The 20,752-nt window shown below is 39.5% G+C and overlaps 1 protein-coding gene across 2 annotated transcripts; it reads right to left on the minus strand.

Annotated features, from left to right (window-relative positions):
* Positions 1-742: 742 nt before the first annotated feature.
* On the minus strand, positions 743-19,071 carry LOC138007127 (fibroblast growth factor receptor 3-like). Of its 2 annotated transcripts, XM_068853871.1 has the most exons (15): positions 18,879-19,071; positions 18,270-18,475; positions 14,902-15,192; positions 14,490-14,525; positions 13,892-14,188; positions 12,529-12,903; positions 9,976-10,521; positions 8,864-8,974; positions 6,786-6,949; positions 6,249-6,371; positions 5,963-6,033; positions 5,667-5,707; positions 3,372-3,468; positions 2,860-2,965; positions 743-1,918 (listed from the first exon to the last, which is right to left on the minus strand). In XM_068853871.1, exons 2-15 carry the CDS (start codon positions 18,343-18,345, stop codon positions 1,556-1,558), a joined length of 2,697 nt encoding a protein of 898 aa, XP_068709972.1. In that variant the 5' UTR covers positions 18,346-18,475; positions 18,879-19,071; the 3' UTR covers positions 743-1,555. The 2 variants fall into 2 exon arrangements, with proteins under 2 accessions (XP_068709972.1, XP_068709973.1); XM_068853872.1 differs by lacking the exons at positions 18,270-18,475; positions 18,879-19,071 and adding an exon at positions 15,642-15,881.
* Positions 19,072-20,752: the final 1,681 nt, after the last annotated feature.

Consider the following 20,752-nt stretch of genomic DNA (forward strand, 5'->3'; position numbering starts at 1 on the left):
ACAAACTAACGCAATTGTAGGCAATACTGAGATTGGCATATAGTTATTTATGTCACTTTTATCTCCCTATCTTAAAATTGGGGCTACGTTTGGTACTTTCCAGTCACAAGGGAACACTCGTAAGGACATGGACAAGTTGAATAGACCGGTTAGCCTTAGATAAATAACAGGTGCAGGTATCTTCAAAATTCCGTTTGGTATTTCATCAATACTAGTTGCCTTTGCTACACATTTAGTCCTTTCAGTAACTTAAGATGGCTCAATTTCCTTTAATTAATTAAGCAAAAGCTACGGAGTCCACGGTCAAACAATGCTCAGGACTGATGTTATGCTTCCTAACTGGAATTCTTGGGTCGAGACCTGGGCCAATCGATGCAAAATATATTTGTTCTGGATCAGTTAAAATTGCACCAGAATTCGTTTGCTATTCTGTACTCCAACTTAAATGACCTCGCATGCAGTAAGTACAGATGTGTTTTTAACCGTCTTCCTTTTCATTAGTGACGTCATTACTATAGCTCTCTTTTAGTTGCCATGGGTAAGTGGCATTTCATCAATCTCTGATGTCATCGAGGAGGTGCACTGTCGATGCTGTTCGCCTTCGTAAGCTGCGGCGGTAATTTTCCAGAGAAAAAAAGAGCCTTTGTTTTGGGAAGAGTTTGGCTCTCTCGTTCCTTTTTAATGCAGATTGGGATTGGAATAACATATTGTCTGCGGCCATCCACAAAACCAACAACACACATTCAAAGATTCCACTTATTTTAATTTTATCTCTATAACGAAATACAAAATTTGTTTATACCGTATAAAAAGAACGTGACCTGATACGATATCAATGAAGCCAATATGTAAAAAGTGGCCTTTCCGCCCTGAATTCGTTGCGGACTCCATGTCTCTATGTCTGCAGTATATTCGTTAAAATATAGCTCCTTTTCTCAAGAGGAGCCGCTATGACCGCCGAAGCGGTTTTCATTTGAGTGCCGAAAGCAATTCTTTGATTTCTAACCCTTTGCACCTAACCAAAAAATTTCGCCTTTCTGGCCGAACGGTCACCAGTCACAAGGGCTACTTTATGTATTGGTTCCGAGGTTTGCTTGGTTGGTTCAATTATAATCTCTTGTTACTGTAACGAGATCAAACTGATAATAACAATTATATCAACCAATTAGAACTCGGATCAAATAGACCTTAGGTTTCCAGTACTTTTTACAACATTTCACTTGAAACTGTTCCAAAGTGAGCCGTAAGTTCGCTTGGATCCTTCTAGGACTTAGGTTTTTTAAGTATTCAAATCCATTTCAGAATTCACTTGAATCGTCCTATTAAACTCTAATTTCACCAGTACTCAGCGTTCTTGTCATTCAAAACTTATGCTTCGTATTTATCCTCAGCTGCCATATGTTTTTTCCACGGAAAAGCTGGAAAACTTGATGGACCAGTGGTTCTCTATTGTTAAGGCATACTTGGCAATCAGGAAAGTCATAAACTTGAATCAGGAATTTCAGACCGGTGACAGCCGCAATGGCAACTTTATACGTGACACCATATTGTCAAGTCATACGTCGCTTTGTATAGGAGAACGGAACGTAGCAAAGGACGATTTCTTTTTATTTTCATCTGCACCCAGACTCGACTTGTGTCTCGCATGATTTCGTTCTATTTGTTCCTCACTCTGAAACAGACTTCTTGTAATATCCAAGGCATTCTCTGGTTGTCTTACGTGGTACGGAAGTTCGTGTCTACGGGATTCCCAGATATCGTTGGAATTATCAACAAATACATTGTCATTGTCTCTATCGTCACTCTCTGTATCGTGTTCAGTTGCAACAGAGTGTCGAGGAGTTGATGGTGCCTCTGAAGACGTCGGTGTCTGTGGTTCCATAGAACTGATTTGCGACGCTTCTAGATCAATATACTCCTACCGTATAAAAATAAAACATGGTATACAGAGGATGGACATGGTAGCCAGAAGATATCAATTTTATGTTTGAGTGGCAAGAATAATATCGCACTAGTGATATATTGTAGAACGTAATCATAATACCAACTTTATTCATTCAATACAATGAAAGGGAGAGATACCAGAGGTTATCCCTACACGAGGGTATCCGCCCGGATGTTATTCATCTAGAGTCGATTTTGTTGAAGGAGGAAAACCGGAGTATCCGGAGAAAAAACCCTCGGAGTCAGATTGAGATCGAGTGAAGCTCAGCCCACATACGACCTCGAGGCCAAGGTTGAACCTGGATCGCAGAGGTGGGAGGCGCGGTTGATAACCATTAAGTCATCCTGACCTCCCGACAATTAATATACATGGTAGAGATTAAAAAGCAGGCTTCAATACAAACAAAAAATAGGCGGGAATGGTGACGTCGTTGCTCAAATATGACCACTCGTGTTGCATACGAAAACACGCCACTCCGTTCCCGGATGTAGTGCTGGTATTGATTCTACGAGTGTTTTAGTTCCCGGACTTCCGTCCATACAATAAGAGGGTCTGTGTACTGTATTGTTAGACGGATATCTTCTCAAAATTAATGAAATTTTACCGCTCACTCTACCAAATTAAATGATACGTTAGCCTTCCCTATCGTTATCTCATGCTTGTAGCATGTGAGCGATGCCCAATGTTGCAAGTGACTAAAGATGGAAAAGTTCTGTACAGCACTATTGTTTATCATTCGAAATAAATTTGCAAAGCCAAGAACATTCAGTAAATGCAGTAAATAGCCATAATACCCATCGCAACACAGTTTCCTCAACTGAGCACCAACGAGAAAATCTCATAAAACAAATTAGAATGTAAGAATTGAAAGACAATTCAAATGTAAAGATTGGCAGCGAAAGTCATTTCCTCACCTTATCCGATAATGACATCAACATAGCATCAAACTCTTTAACTAATTCCGTAAATGTAGGTCTTTGTGAAGGAGAATCTTGCCAGCATCTCAACATGATCTCGTACCTGAGAGGAAAATATACAGAAACAATTCGTTAACAACGAAATTTTAGACGTTACCCGGTTAAAGATCCAGTTAGATTTATTAACACTGATATTTATGATTTTTCATTTATTTCAAATCTTTCTTTTTTATAGCACTGCCCTACGAGCTTCAAGTCTTACGTAACACAATTATAAATATAGCCCTTTTACTTGTCTTTCAAGTTCAAGTCCCATCTTCTTACGATCAGTGTTAATTTATGGATGCTGAGTGTAACTGAACTGTCACTTGGTGTAACAGCGACGAAATCAAGTATATTTTCCAGTTCTCGGCACTCTACCTTTGAAATAATTAAAGCTGTTTTATGTCAACTATGCTATCTTGGTATTTTTGATGCTACAAGTAACTTTAATTGACTTCTCGACTTACATGTTGTCAGGACAGTTCACCGGTTTCTCCATTCTGTAACCAAATTTAAGAAGTTCAAACAAATTTTCTATAGGAACGCTGGGATAAGGGGAACCGCCTGAAAATAAAGAGAAGATTTCATGGAATATGATTGAAACATTAAAAATAGTCCCCTGAGAGGACATGTGCTTACGGGTAATGAATGTTCCACCGATTAATTAACATTGTGAGATTGCGTCTCAGTGAGCAAGTGGAGATCACAAGGCGTCGGACCACACTCGAGAACAGATCGTTATCGCGCGTTAACACAAATTGTCCAGTTACAGTGAACTAGAACTACGTGTAAACTTCGGAATATGGCGAGAGATTACCAGAAAAATAAATCTGGTTGTAATTTAACTAGAGGTTATGTCTTATTAAATTCTCAACCTCGGAGGTTGGCCTCTTTTTTGAAGATGGGGACGTGAAAACCAGCGACAGTTGACACCGGCAATGCTCTCTCTCCACGAAAAATTCCACAAGGGGTTGAATACTACGAAACTGAACAGAAATCAGCCTGGTTCCTTGCCGGGCACAAAAAATCACTAGGGCGGCCTTGCAGATGATGAAGATGAATCGGACGCCAAGATATTTTCTGTCCCGGGATCTGAAAGGTGTCCAGTAAAAGCGCTCAAGGACTACTTGGACCATCTCAACCCAACGTCAGATGCTCTGTTTCAGAGACCAAGAGATGGTCAAAGCAAGAAGTTCAATCCCGCAGACGACAAAATCTGGTTCCGCAACGCACCTCTTGGCACAACTACACTCCACAGCATGATGAAAGAGATGTCAAAACGAGCAGGTATAGAGCCACATCTTACAACCAATGCCTCAGAGCTACATCTGTCACAATGCTTTCCGACCATAACTGTGAGACGAGGCACATCAAGTCCATGACGGGACACAAGTCCAATCAGTCTGTTGAATCCTACAACGAGCGGCCTTCGATGGAACAGCAACAAAAGATGTCACTCGTTTTCAGTGATTTCATTGAAAATGCGTCTTCTGGTAGCGCCACTTCAATGCAAGGGAAAGAAAACGACATCCAGAAGCAGTGCCGACCAATCCCAGAGGAATTTCCACATCAAGAGCCCGGGAAAGCAGTTTTTGTCGAAAATACTATTTCAACCAGTACAACCTCTGTTTCACATGGCGATCAAAGAAAAATGTCCACAACTATTACACTTCTTGATGAGTTTGAACTTTGAAGACTTGAAAACACTGTGGTAAGACGTTTATCCGGCGTACAAAACGGTCCGTGATGCTTGAATTGCTGTAATTTCAGTTCAGCTGTAATTTGCTTTGCTTTTGATTTTTTATTCAACTGTTCGCACGGCGGTGCTCCTATCATGAGATCATGTCGTTTTGGCGCCCGGAAGTCACGTCACTTTCTGGTCGTTTCTTAAACTAGCTTAAATAAAATTTAGCAAAACCGAAGGTTGAGAATTTAATAAAACAATTATTCCATTCGCCCTTGTTGGATACGAGATTGGTAATAGCCAACTCGGCGCTGCGCGCCAAGTTGGCTATTAGGGAGCTTAAGCAACGATAACGGCGATGGCAACGAGAACGTCATCTCAAAATATAAATTCGCGTTATTTTAATCGCTTATTGACTATTTCAACCTTTTTAATATGACAAGGATGTGGTAGTTCCTCAAAAATGACACTGGTCGGAACGGCACTTAATTTAGGGGGGGGGGGGGGAAGGAAAATTTATCCTCAAGTACTGACGTTCTTCATAAAACCTCAAATTTGGCTATTTCACGTGGTTGTTTTGCAGACGACGGCAAAGAGATGGACAAAAGGGAAAAACGCACGTGCAGAACGTGCAAAATTATTGTTGTTGCCCACTAAATAGGATAATTTGTGATGTTCTCGTTGCCGTCGCCGTTGCTTAAGCTCCCTTAATTATCAATGCAACTAAGGTGCAAATGGAAACAACGAAGCCCTGTTGGGGATTATCAGGATACGAGATATTATAGGGATAGGGGATAATTGGGGAAAAATATTAACGAGATACGGGATATTTAAAAAACCGAACTGCGGCATAATAGAGATACAAACCACAGGAATTGACGGGATACAGAATATTTAGGCCAAAAATTAATGGCATACTGGTTACTTAGATCGCACTGTGATGGCCGATTACTTCATGTAAGCTAACCTTTTTAAAATGGGTGCTTAGACTTTCAGCATCCGAGGCTAGGTACGTAACAACTTGCTTACAGGCCTACACAAGAACGATGTAAGAATTAATTTAATGAATTCAACTCACCGAACGTAACTATTTCCCATACGAGTATACCAAAGGCCCATCTAGTAGAGCAAAGAGAAGAGACAAACATGAGGAACGAATCTTATTCACACTGTTCTTTACTGACTACTGGGAACATTGGTATTGCTGGTGTGTTCATTTCAAGAGATCAGGTTCCCTTACGTTAAAAGCGTGTGGCACACCACTAACCTTTTATCAAAGCATCCGAGAGATTGAAAAAATGAGATTGAATCAGGAAAGTTTCCTTTCGTTTTCAATCGAAACACTATTCGATATCGTATTAGGCGTATACTTACACGTCACTCTGTATTGTATATACGCGATCAAAGAGGGCCTCCAGAGCCATCCACTTTACTGGAAGACGACCCTTGAAAAGTTAAAAAACGGCCAGCAACATCAGAACTAATACACTTGCAAAAAATATCAGAATAATAGTACTGAAGACTTATGTCGATCGAGCTTTATCGTAACGTCAACAATGTCCTATCATCACGCCGGATTCTCTCCTCTACTAACTGGATAAATTGGCGCCTAACTGAACAATGTCCAGCGAAAGTGGCTACTCTTTAGTTTTATACTTACATCTGTTGTTTTCCGGTAGTAATCGATTTGATGAACGTCCCTTGCAAGGCCGAAATCTGCAATTTTCAGCGTGTTTTCTTCTCCCACTAAAATGTTTCTTGCCGCGAGATCACGATGAATACACTAAGAAGTTGAGAAACGAGAATTTCAATCACAAAGGACCATGAAGCCATTGTTTTGAAGTTAGTGTTCGCACTATGCTTGGTTTATCGGGCCTACATGAGGTGCAAATGGCTTTACGTTTTCTGTCTCCATTTAATTTTTTATGGCGCGAAACATTTTTTCTACCATTCTCATGTCGGACTTCAATTCACGTCGACAGCCTATTGCTATTTCGTTGCTCTGTGCCTTTTCCACAGTGTTTTGTATTCAGTCCGCGTTTTATACCTGGTCCGTATTTTATACGCGGTCCGCAGTCCGCGTTTTATACCCGGTCCGCAGTCCGGGTTCGCAGTCCACGTTTTATACTGACCGGAAATTCAAGTTATCATAGCCTTTTCAGGTCACGTATCTTTAACACTTTGCTGATCAAAATACCTTCTTTGAAGAAAGATATTCCATTCCCCTAACGACCTGATATCCAAATGATACCAGATCTGCGAGGGTTAAGGTTGTAGTGTATTCTCTGGTTGGTCTTCTGTCTCTCAAGAATTGCCTCAAGTTACCATTGGGAGCGTACTCGACAACAACATAAAGTGGACCTAAAGAGGACCGGAATGAAAACCAAGTTCAATTAAACAACATGAAAACTTAATAGCAATGTGACTGGTCATTTATATCTTTCTTTGAAGCTGCTAAAATCAACATGGGATCATTGGGTACACTTTTAAATCCGCTATGAATCCGGAACAGTGTGGACAGGTTCAAGATGGCTTCCGAGGGCAATATTATTTCTTTATGGCGCAGGCTCTGTTACCTCCTTGAGGAGTCCTGAGTACTAGAGTGAATCCGGATATGTTTCGGATACGCGTAGACGGGCAAATTCAATTGGATTACGCTACGTGTGGATGGAAATGTTTTTGAATCCGGAAAAAAAAGTTGCAGATTCAAAAATATCTGGTTACGTGTGGACGGGGCCTGAGCCAAACGATATCTTACAATTCTCAGTTACCAAAGAGCTGACGTCGCTGCGATTTAAGGTCTCGGTAAAGGAAAATGCACCCTGCGAGCAGAGCCTCCTTTTGCCTTTACTGAGGAGGAGAAAAGGAGGCTCTGCGTGAATCGCGTCAACTCTTTGAAGCCGCCGCAGCCCGAACTTCTGGACTAGTCAATCTTGTTTTCTCTTGGCGAGCATCCGTTTAGTGATAAAACTGATGGTTATAATTGAGCCCGCTATACCATGAAAAATCAAGATGGCGGCGAGATCTGCTTGAAGCCAAGCACTTAGGCCTGGGTTGGAAGCTTGAAGGATTATGCTGAGCCAATCAGCATTCGGGCACGTGCTAAGCTGTCAATTGACACCCAATCTCTTCACGTGTGATGACCAGCACGTCAATCATTTTCCGCACGCAGATTATGGCGGGAAACAAAGAAAAGCGATTTTAGCGGTTTTCAAATTAATTTTTAAGAATTTTTTCTTCTCAAAAATACACTTCACAGCCCACAGCTTCAAGTTTTACAAGAATTTGAGCGAGTCCCCCGAATTTACCATTACCGAGACCTTAAAAGGAAAGCTCAACGAAAATGAGGAACAGGGACTATTTTACTTGAAGTCAAACTTCTGCAAAAAATGCTGGCGGTGTTTAAAGATTTTAGTCATGACAATCGTGCTTGACACTTTAAAATTCCCTAAAATACAAACAGTAAATCTTCGACAGTTATCTAATGCTTGCGATTAATTTGCAGATCTCGAGAGCTTGCTGCGAGGAATTTTCCTCTATGCTTGGGTAAGTGCTAAGGACATCGTATACCAAGGCTGGATTTCACATGTGTGATATATCTTTCGTAGTTTTCTTAAAACTGAAATTCTTAAGTGATTTCTTACTGTATGAACTGAAAACAAATGCTCGCATCATCCTCTCAGATCGATGGCAACCGGAGGTGCATCCTTAGTTTCCCAAAAAAGGATGCACATCATTCTCTCCTTAAAAACCTGTCTTTTTTAGAGTGCACTGAGAAATGTTGGCCCTCGGTCGTTTACACAGCGTCAAATCCTTGGGCCAATAATCATTCCTTAGTACGTCTCTCGGGCTTAGTTATTAGGGAACTTTAGATTCTAGTACGAGGACGAGAGCGAGTACGAGATTTCACTGCCTGTTTTAAGCGAAAATACTTTGAAAATTTATTATTAACCTGGACGATTAATCTTACCCTTTGTTGGAAGCATAGGTTGCTCAGTTATTCCAATTGCTGGCAACTGAGCCTCTTCCTGATCAAAAAATGCCAAAACTGCTACATTGTTGGTGACTTGTTTAGACACGACGACATTTTTGCAAAACCTCGTACTAAAATGACGACGGTATCGCGTTTTTCCCGCCAAAATGACGCTGGTTTCCGCGCGCTCACTGTTGCTCTATAACAAAATCTCGTACTCGTAGTCGTTCTCGTCCTAGAATTTAAAGCTCTCTAATTATTTCGAATTGAACTGAAAAGATGCTGGTTTTGCAGAAACTAACCTCCTTGAGTGCAAGCTCCAATCAGATTGATAATATTTTTGTGTTTCCCAATGGTCTTCATTGTCTCCATTTCTGACACAAGATCTGCGAATTCATGATCAGTGGCATCCTCTGGAATTAGCAAAAATAATATAGGGATTTATTTCTCTTGTTCAACGCTACTAAATTATATAAGAGTCTAAACACTACCACAAAAGCTCTTGGTCACTGAAGAAATTTTCTAGTTAAGCAATAGAGGACGTTTTCCGTGTTTCCACAGCCACATCTAAACACGAGACGCAGTCGAGGGTTTTCATAACCGTCGAGAATTCTCCAAACTCCCCCGAGTGTTTAGATGAGGCTATAGAAAGACGGAAAAAAGTCCTCTATTGCTTTTATAAATAATTTTTCAAAGATAATTCGACAAATCAAGGAAAATGCTGGGGTTTTTTTTACTTCTTGATTGAAACAGATTTTCTTGATACACATTCGTATTTCCTACCAGCCAATCAAAACGCGCGTCTGGCAACACATAACCAATCAAAATTTGTGTGATCTCACAGCCGTGTTTCCATACTCTCATCTAAAGACAGCTATTGACCAACGAGAGTACGCGTACTATCCTAATTATTTTATAATAACTACTAGTCCGACACGACTAATTCTTAGTTATTTTATTTATGTATTTTTTGTTGATATTTCAATGTTGTATACTAAAACTATTTGTAATAATAAATCTAAATAATTTACATTTTACGTACGCTTTTTTTTTACTTTGACATTCTTTGCGCTTTAACTCCTACAAATTTGCCGACATGTCTTCTTGATGACAACTAAACTAAGAGTTGGTTTGCAGAGTAAAGAAATGACAGCTTAACGTTTTCTCCGAAACTGCATAAAATTATTTATTGATATGACCCGTGATAAATATCTTGTGCCACATTTAGTGGAATCCATGTTTTAGGTGAATTTCCGAGTAGACTGAATTTTCGGATAGATCAAGAAATCTTCTTCCCTTTAAAGTTTCGCTCAAAAACAAAAATATTCTCTGTCACTTGCCATACGTCGAGCCCGGAATGTCCTTCATCGTTTTGAAATTTCATGTAGTTGAAAGAGAGCATTTCAAAGCTTACCTTTTAACATCTTAACAGCGACATCAAATTTGAAGGGCATATTCGGCAATCCTAAGATTTCTGCTTTCATCACTCTTCCAAAAGCACCCTCTCCAAGGACTCCCAACATGTTGATGTTCTCTCTGTCAATTTCCCACTTTTCGTCCATTGGCATTTCCACTTCAGACACCTGAGTAAGGTTGGAGCCTAATCTAGAGCGTAGACTCCGATTACGTATTAGTGGTACAGTGGAACAATAAGAAGATGAAGACCCACCTAATGATGGATCATGCGCTCTGTACTGCAATTCGGTTTCCTTTGCTTCTGCCTTATAAACGATGCCATAGTTTGTGGCTTTTGAGGACTTAAGTTTGCGACGGTAACAAAAAAGTAAAAGTCCTACACCAGCAACAGTCAAAAATCCAAAACCAACGGCGATTGCGATAAAAATCTTCTTTCTTGAGGACGGTACAGCCGAAATGCCAACTGCTTGGAAGTGGTTGACGTCTGTTAGAGGAGATGTGTTGTTCGAAACTGAAGTGCTTGTTTCTTGAGATAATGCAACCTCTTTACAAACAAAAATTAATAATTTTAGTAAGGAGTTAAACTTCTAGTTCAAGTTTTATTTATTTACAGCAAACAGTTTAAGTTATTACTAGGCTGGCTTGCAAATAGCGAAAAGCTAATAGCGGCAAGCCAGACTGTACACAGAATAACTTAGACAATTTTTTGAACAATAAATGATCATTACATACAACTGCGGGAGGCGCGGTGGCCTCATGGTTAGTGCGTTTGCCTTCGGATCAAGTTCCAGGCCCGGGTTCAGGCCCTGGTCGGGGACATTGTGTTGTGTTGTGTTGTGTTTTGGGGCAAGACACTTTACTCTCACAGTGCCTCTCTCCACTCAGGTGTAGAAATGGGTACCGGCGAATGTAATACTGGGGGTAGCCCTGCGTTGGACTAGCATCCCATCCAGGGGGAAGTAGAAACACTTCTAGTCACTTCATGCTACAGAAACAGGGATAAGCTCCGGCCTAATGGGCCACTTGGCTCGTAAGCAGGCTTTACCTACCTTACATACAACTACAACAAGTAAACATTACTCTTCGTGCTTTCAAATATTTAGAAGATAGAAGGATTTAGGAGAAAAGGAGAAGAAAATAGGACATTTGCATGATGACGCCATATGACTACAAGTACCAGAATCCTTCAGGTTTCGCTCGTGTCATGTTAATTAGAGCCATTGTTATTTTTACCCCACTGGGAATACAAAATTTAAATATGAAAAGAAAAACAAACTGAATTGTGGTAGTTGTAGTCAAATGACGCCATCGTGAAAATTGCCTATAGTCTAGATAAAAGAGCAATATGTAAAGAGGAAAACTTAAGACTAAACTTAACTTCAGTTAGAAATTTAATCTTTCATCACGTTAATAGACCTAATCGGCTAACTCAATGTTGTACCTAATTCAAATCTCCCAGGATTAAGATTCTTTGTGTCTTGTATTTGCATGATAATGGTGCATTTACATTTAAATGATACGGAAATACCTGGAACAAAACGTTTTATTCACAAGGGGTTTGAATAGACCTTATTCACGATAGCCGCCATGTTGGATTTGCTATTATCATGCAAATTAGCTACACACTTCTGAGGGGGCAAACAACACAAGTTCGAGAGGTTATAACGAACATCTTAGCCACACAGGTGATTTGTTTCATGTTCATTGAATGTTTATCACCTAAGTAGTAAAACAGAATGCTTGCACAAGTTACTTCGATGTTTTTTACTGAAAAATTAGCAGATAACGAAGTAGAAAGTCAAAATGTCGGAGGCAATCAAAAGATATAAAATTATTATAAAAGGTACTTAATTCTAAATTCTAAAATGTTCTTTTAGCAATGTTAATTCAATATTTCGACGTGCCGATTTTTCGCAATTTTCCAATGTTTGCCCCCCAGCATAACACATGGCTAATTTGCATGACAATTTGAAAACCAACATGGCCGCTATCGTGAATAAGGGCTATTGGGTACAACATTGAGTTAGCCGATTAGGTCTATTAAGATATCTATCTCGGCATAGCAATTTTCAGTTTCTACAATTTAAATTAGCTTTGTTCTAAGGTTTTTTAAAAAGGGATTTTGGTCAAGTTTAGTTAGACTAGTTGGTATCTCATTCCAGATTTTAGCGCCAACTCGTTAAAAGGCCTTACTTTGAACGTTATAAGTGCTGCTTGTTTGGTAAAAAAATGCTCAGATGTTAATAGGCGTGTGCTGTATGAATGAACACTGCTAATTTTAGAGAACAAATCGGTTTAGAATTAGTGTTGATGTCGTACATCAACTGAATTAACAATTTTCTGATAATATAGGAATTCGAGAGGTAAAAGTTTTCCTATCAAGAAAGTAAGGAGCAAGAGGCCTCAAGCAGCGCGCTACTTCACATTTCGTGTATCACAATTGCATATCTTTAAATTAAAATAGAACCACTGTCAACTTTAGGATACTCATGATTTTTACATACAAAGATTTCTTATATGAGCTTTCTGATCATTTGCTGTATTTTCCTACCTGACGATTCACGTACGAATATGTAAGCTCGTTTCACAGTGTAACCGACAGCATTTCCCACAATGCAAGTGTACTTTCCTTCATCCTTTTTAGTAACATTTACCAGGGTTAACTTAACGCCATGGAACTCTAATTTGCTGGTGTCTCCGTGTGGCACCAACAAATGATTGTTGCCCCCTTGAACGTTTTGTTTTATAACTTCGTAGCTAGGGTTCGAAATGTTGCCTGAGGCGTTGGTAGGGGGTGCTAACCATCGCAGCCACTGGAAATGGGGCATGGAATCACTCAACGCTTTGCACAATAAAGTCGCATTTTCGCCTTCCATCACCGTGACGTTTTCCATCTCTAGGACGACTGGTTTAGCGCGTACTCGTTCTGAAATGAAAATATTAAAGAGTTGTAACCGTGAACTCCTTTTTATAACCGTGGTTATAAGGGGTGAAACTTTGAAAGACACCTAAAGTATTTGTTTTTAATTCTTGCCACCCTCCCTGTTGCCTCGGTGGAGATCGCGAGATAGCCATTTTAAAACTCACCACCGATAATCTCTTGATTCTCCCTTACGTTGGCTTTTAAATCTTGCTACGTTTCTTAATAATTTATACCTTTCAATATGAATTCGAAAGATTGATGTGATGGTCGCACTTATCAGGACATTTACCTCAGTTACTTCATTTTATTCAACCAAATTTCGCGTTTCGCTCACTCTCCGACGCCGAATTACAATTTTGAACGATACATATTCACGTTCACGTTTCAGTTGGGCCTCTTCATTAACATGATTTAACGAAAAGCGTTGACTTTTAAATTTTCCTTCCTGTGTGTTAACATTTCAGTTACCGATTTTTAAAAAATAGTTAAACAAACATAATCACCACCCCTAGAGCTAACAAGAAGTATTTAGGCAAATCATCAAAAAACGTCGTGGTGTTGCACCCAGAACTCTCAACAACTATCAACCACCTTTACCCAAAACACGGTTGCAATAAAAGACAGGAAAAACGACAAAACAGAAACTAGTGGTGAGGAAAGTTAAGATGACTAAACAGCCGACGGGGGCAATTTTGCAAGTTTTTCTTCTTTTTTGCGTCGACCAACTGCGACTACGGTAGGTTTGTGTAGATGGAGCTTTGCCTGGTTTGTGGTTTTTTTTCCAAGGTCTGCATGGTTGCTGTCAATTTACAGATACAACCAGGTTGTAAACTTAAGGCCTCTAAGAGGAGGGGAAATAAGACTACCCGAAGAGAACCCTCCTCGTGGAGAGAAAAAGTCCTTACAATGAAATTAAAAGTATAGTAAAGTAGTGTTTGCGACTTTAATGAAGAAAGTATTTAGTATCCCGCATATCATTCAATTCTCTTACCGTGTACATCAACTCTATAGGAATGGTTGATCCAGCCGTGAGCGTTACTAACATTACATGTATAAAACCCACTGTCAGAGGGTACAACATCTCTTATGGTCACCACGGTTGTAAACTCGCCTATGTAGAGCCTGGAGCCACCCTTTCTTGCCTGAAATATGACTCCGTCCTTATACCATACGACTGTGGGTCTGGGAAAACCAGATGCTGAACAATCCATCTTAACAGTGTTACCCACAGGTACAGCGAGGAGATTTCTTCTTCTCTTTTCTTCTGATACCGTAAATTCCGGTGCAGCTAACAAATACCAAAAAGCATCCAACTGATTAAGAATAACGTGTCATTTTCTTCCACGGATTACCATAGTATGTGTTTTCTCTATCTATCTATCTATCTATCTATCTATCTATCTATCTATCTATCTATCTATCTATCTATCTATCTATCTATTGTCGAAATGCGAACAGGAGTTAAACTGGAAAATCATTGAGGCAATGTTACGGGCAAATATCGAGAGACTCTTTCGTAAGGACTGTATGCATGAAGCAACACAATTATAGTTGTTCATGGAAAATTATTAAGACAACTGAAACCTTACCTGGCGTTGAATTCCTTTTGGGATCCAGGGTAGGACCTTAAAACAAAAAGCACAAAAGCTAATACACCTTATTCCAAAATGGCCGCTGCTTTATGCGCATACAGATTGGCCCTTGTTGCCTCGTTCAAGTTAAAATATTCTTTTGAATTTTAAGCTTAAGAACGAGGCATCAAGGACTAATTTGAATAAAAACAAAAGAATGGTGTATTCTATTGAAATCTGAATGACAACAAAGTGGCACACGAAAAAGGAAACTTCACATATGTATTCTCTACTATTCCATCGCGAAAAAGATGACCACGAGAATGTGTAGTTTTGTTAAACTTCACAAGTCAATACGAAAACTGTAAAAACGTCTTCCAAATAAACACAGTTATTCTTTGCCTCAGAACAGAATTTCAATGTCAATTACCTTCAACAAAAAGCCGCAAAGTAAGGGTGTTCCTCCCGCCACAAGTATTCTCTGCAACACAGGTATAAAGGCCTTCATCTTCTTTTCGCGCCTTTTTTATCTTTAGGTATTTATTAGCTTTGAGTCTCATGCGTTGATGATTGGCTGGGTGGAGAGTTTTATTGTCCTTCTCCCAGGAAACGGTTGGTTTGTAGTTCTCGGTATTTTTAACCACGCAAGTAAGTTTTGCATCCATGCTTTCGCCAATGGAAACAACCTCAATTTTGTCTCCCTTGTTACGAATCACGGGAACTGAAAAACATGAGATGCAACAATCTTTTTATAGATTAAAAAATTGCAGTTAATTAATGCCATAAGAAAGGCTTAAAAAACAACACCGATGGTTTGCGCATGAACACTCAGTTGAAGTATATGCAAGAAGGATGATAAATACAGGTCAAAGTCAGTTTATGACTCACAAGAGAAGTGTCGAAAGGGCTTCTGTTACTTTACTGACTGGGATTTAGTTTCATAACAGGGCTTCAATTTCAAAACGCACGAAAATGTGGCCTTGTCATGAAACAGACCATTGCAAAGGGAAGAAATGCTAAGTAAGAGAGGAGTTTGGGACATGATAAAAAATAACATCACAAAATGAAGATGAACGACGGAAACTGACAATACTGATTAAAACCACACCTGGCACGAGTATTTAAATGATTATTAAAATTTTAGCATCAAATTAAAAAATCATTCTTTACCAGTACATTTGAGGAGGTAGAGAAGAGAGACCGTCCTGGCAACGAGGTTGACACACATTTCTAAGGCCCCAGTCTACATGTATCCGGGATATTTTTGAATCCGCAACTTTTTCTTTTCGCGATATGGCCTTCCGTCCACACGTATCCGGCGAATTCGCTGGCGAATCCGGAACTTTTTGAATACGCTCTCCAGAGTGGATATTTTTTAATCCGATATGAATCCGGAACCGTGTGGACGCCAAATCCGGGTATTTTTTATCCGGATGACGTAACAAGATCGAGCCCAGTTCCTTGCCGTGAAATCAATTCTCAAGATGGCTGCCGGTCAGCTGTGGGTCTGTTCCCTCTGTTTCCTTTAGGGATCTTCTTTACTAGAGTGAATCCGGATGCGTTTCGGATACTTCTGGACGGGCAAATTCGATTTGAATACGCTACGTGTGGATGGAATTTTTTTTTAACCTGGAAAGAAAAAGCTGCGGATTCAAAAATATCCGGATACGTGTGCTTTCTTCAGCCTTCTTAAAAAATAACACGCTAAACCTTTTATACATTTCTGATGTGCTCATTTGTCATATAACGTTTAGCATCTTCGCCAAAATTGACGGTAGTCAAATATTTAATACAGGCCATGTATATTGCTCAAGTCGAACTTGCATCAAAACGCGTAACGGAAAGATTGAGAGATCGGAATGAGAGGGCATCAAGGCCGAGTACATGACCTTTGTAGTACATAAATTAACCACACAGTGTAGTACATAAATTTTTAATTATAAACAGCCTTTAAAGTCAAGGGGTTTCTATGAAAGATTCATTTCTTTTGGTGCCAAGAATATTGATTACTATCAAAAAAGTATTTCCGGAGTGTTCAAGGTGGAAGCACACAAGAGGTACAAAATCTGTAATTGTGGCCAGCCATGTAAGTTAAAATGCGAGGACAACATATTTACCATCTTTATAATTCCTACCTCTGGCTAACTCCATAACGAAAAACGTGCGAAGCGCCTAAGGCCTAAACGGAAATTGTTGTAGTATTTCAACAAAAGCTTCGCTGTCAATTGTGTCAAATTCTCAGCGCCAACGTGGCTGGACATTGTCTTTTCATCTAAGAACTATCAAGAGTTGTTTGGAGACAAAACATGACCCAAAGTCCATTTAAAACTGAAACATAGACAGCATCTCTACATCAGTGATTAGAAAAAAAAAGGCAAACAAAACCTGCAAACGTTTCATACTAAGGAGCATTTGCAGCTTCTTTCCATCCGAGTGTTCACAAAAGATCCTAAAATCCTTCCTTTAGGGTATTTAATCACATTTGGTCAGTAACATTGAGAATTAAGAAAAGTAAGGATTTACGGTAGATTGTCTGCTTTTTGGCAGTTATTGACAATAACAGAAAACAAGCCACGCACATATGGCACTTCCCTTCTCTAACACAATTCAATTTCCGAAACGTCTACTTCCAAAAGATTTCATTTCAGTGAAATATCTCAGTAGAAGAAAAACATCAAGCAAGCCAAAACGAATCAGATAGCGGGAACAATAGGTCCTCTGTATTCTTCCAACCTACCAGAGCAAATATTTGCAGCAACAAATTGAAAACCGTCAAAGATTTCCTTTGATTTGAATGACAGTTTGAAAAAGAAACGACACGCAAAACTTTCTCTTCTTTTCATGCATTGAACGCCGATTTTTACCATCCAATTTTTGGTTCTGACCAACAACGAAGGCTTCTGAATGAGTCATGTCTATGTTCATAAGCAAAGCAAAATAATTGAGTGTATAATAATAATGATGATAATCTCATAAGTCGACAAGATCGTTTCTAGTGTTTCTGTAAAATTGCGTGATTTCCAATTTATTTTTTATCTAATACCTTGTATTAAAGATATAGCGCTGGAGCATAATTATGTTGAAGGCTGTTTAAACCTTCAATAGGTTTCAAAAACTCACACGTTTTTACCATGCGCCTAGTTTGGTGTAGCATCAAGATTAACGAACTATGCCGGATTTGTCTGGAGACTGGTGCATATAAATCACCATACGTAAAGAGGTGGAAAACCAAAATAGATAATCATTGTTCATGAACAATGAGAGAATCACACAATGAAATTAACTCTTGTTTTGGAATTTCTACCTAATTCGTAGTTGACATTGCCCTAATTGACGTTCGTGCTTTTAGGATATTATAAGAAAAGAACATAACAAATGTTTCACTTCGCATTTTTCCGAGGAGAATTAAGATTGAAATAAGCTTCTACACTGTGAAGTTAGGAATGGTCACAAATGGCAAATTCTATAAACCAGCGATAAATTTCATAGATCGCTATATGTGGCTCTTCGTGCGATTGTGTTCATTACTGAACGACTGATGTATTTTAATGCATAGCGCGTATTGCCCCTTATATCGTGTTTTTAAAATGAACACTTCGTAGCTTCCTTCATTGAAAATCAATGTCGATTCAAACTACTTACTTTTCAAATAGAAATTTAAAAATAGTAAACAACTGAACACCGTCGTCTTTCAGGAGATGTAACAAGTGCTGGTTTTATTGCATTCCAAAATCACACATTTTCGACAATTTCAAAACCTACAAAACGTTGTGAAAGTAACTAACTAACGCGACTTACCGGGACAAGGCTCTGATCTTGCTTGGCAAAGAAAAACAAGACTAATGGGAATGAAAGCTAGGGCAGACAGGAACATCTTGATAGAAATCAAACGAGTTGTTTCCTCTCCGAAGATCTTTGATCACGAGCAGTGGTGTGAAGGTTTCCTTCACAGTGAGCCGCGGGCAGTGTGCCAGCCAATGAAATACGCCGCTAAGGACTTCAATCTACCGAAATGAATGGCAGTGTTAAATAGATAAATCTTCCATTCGCCGCTACCAAGACGATCCATTTAGTGCAAGCAATTTGATCCATTGTGCATGAACATGACTCACAACTCACTTATGAAAAACAACATGAATTATGAATGTATCGGTATCTTCAAAATGTCACGTTTCTAAACTGTTTACTAAAGAGTCATTGCGCACCATTTAAGGAACAAACGAAAGCTCGCTGCATTAGCCCAAGGGGAATGTTACCACAAAATTGCGAATATTGAGAGTGTGATTTGGTGCCCGCTTACTTGGCAATACACGAAATCGATGACCAGCAGAAGGAAAACTAGAATATTTTCACTTCCTGCGAGGTCTACTCCCAATAAACAATCATAAAAGTTGTTGATTTGCATACCTTAAGAGTTCACTTTCCAAAAGTAGACTCCACAACCAAACCATCCATATCCAACGACCGCTATGAATTCAAGGAAATGAACCAATTTTAGACAATTACATGAAGTCCACAGTTCGTGTAATTTGGCCACTTTAAGCGCAGTCAACTAAACAATGATCACGAATTGTCCTTGCGTTGACAGCAATATGAATTGTCATCGGGTCAGTGATGCGGTGATCCCACATAAGGAAGCTTCCGGTGACACAATATCGCTCCATGCTTCCCCCGCAGTGTTGAATTATATCTGATTTTACGACAACTCGACTTCCAGTGGCTGAAAAGAAAAACACACCTGATCGAGTCCGACCTCCCATCCCTGGTGTAAAAACAATAGCGGCCATTGAAAGTCCAGGGGTATTTGGCGCAGGAAATGCGCCTTTTATGTGTAATGACAATGTTTTTAGGCATGGGTGGGAGAGCTAGTAGGGGCAAGGTTGACCCTTCCCTGATATTAAGCATGTAGATTAAGGGCCACTATTCTTGGCAAGCAATTGTTTCTAGCCAATGAAGCGCATGACTACGACTTACCGATATCGCGTCTTCAAACAAAGCGTCTCAGACAACTTGATACTAAAAGCCTCTTTGAAGGTATCAGCTTATATCTTCAGCTTTATTGTTTCGTGAAGTCAAAAAGTGTAAAAATAATCAGTCAAAGGCTCAATTGACAAAAAGCATGCAGGGGATAAAGATCCCTGCAACTCAGGCAGCTGCTTTTAACATGGTAATGATCAGGAGCTCATCAATATGCATTTTGATGAGCTCCTGTAATGATACATGACTCCTGCACTTCTTGCCAAACGATCCATGTACACTTATGAAATCCTTTCAATGCATGGGAGGTGTTTTCCTCGACCTTGAATAAACAAAAAAATCGTTGCAAATCTCTCAGCAATAAATCTGTCAATGAAATTCGAATAAAATTCCATTAACAATTGAATTCCACCTTTACCACCTCATTGCTCACCAAGACATTAAAAGTACAGTTGACCACCGCAGATACTTATGTGCTTGCTGCTGGCCCGACTGGCTTCTGACAGAAATCATCTTAATCCATAACACTTGGATTACAACCATTACATTGATTACGAATGTTTTCGTTTTGCCCAAATTGACGATTGATGATTAAATACTCACAGGCCTCAGCCGGGGAGAGAATAGGCAATATGAGACGATGACAGCTACGGAAACGGCAACGCCACGAAACAAGATTATTATTGGGTAAAACAGAAAAAAAACACAGTCTGCTGCACGTGTGACACGAATTTTTTAACTTTCTTTTGTGCCGCACTCTAGAAAAAAACAGTGAAGAAAATGCAAATTTGAGATTTTGACTACATCGAGACTTCACAACGTTGGATTGTTCATTTTCTATCTTAACTTAGAAACCATTTCATCCAATCCAATTCAATGCTAGCAATGAGGCAAAATCCTATTTTGAAGTCGCGATTGTCGGTGTGTAAACTCCCTAACAACACGTTCGCAACAGGAAGCAAAAGCGCAACTGTTGTGAAAAGTGTATGGTTCCATTTGTTCTTGCCAGAGTCACACCTGAAGGTTGTTTGGATCGAAGTATGCGAGGAAAAATGTTCAAAAATATGCCTTTCATGGAGACCCATTAAATGTGTTGCGAATTCCACAATTCGCGTATTTTCATAAATGTACATAAACTCTCGCGATGTTATGTGAATCTGTGAAAACACTAACAATCAAAGCCCACTCGTCAGGCCCACTCGTCAAATAAGAAATTTTAGAGGGCGGCATCGCGCACTTATTTCAAACAGAGACAGCGAGAGAAAGTGGAACGAGACAATCAAAGTTCAGTTGTAACATTATCC

Source organism: Montipora foliosa, chromosome 6, assembly GCF_036669935.1.
Source record: "Montipora foliosa isolate CH-2021 chromosome 6, ASM3666993v2, whole genome shotgun sequence".
NCBI lineage: Eukaryota > Metazoa > Cnidaria > Anthozoa > Scleractinia > Acroporidae > Montipora > Montipora foliosa.

Excerpts from the sequence above, each read along its gene's own strand:
- LOC138007127 (XM_068853871.1), bottom strand. The coding sequence starts at position 18,345 with ATGTTCCTGTCTGCCCTAGCTTTCATTCCCATTAGTCTTGTTTTTCTT. Across the intron at positions 15,193-18,269 it reads AAGATCAGAGCCTTGTCCCG|TTCCCGTGATTCGTAACAAG; the intron begins GTAAGTCGCGTT and ends CATGTTTTTCAG. Across the intron at positions 6,372-6,785 it reads AATATCTTTCTTCAAAGAAG|TGTATTCATCGTGATCTCGC; the intron begins GTATTTTGATCA and ends TCAACTTCTTAG.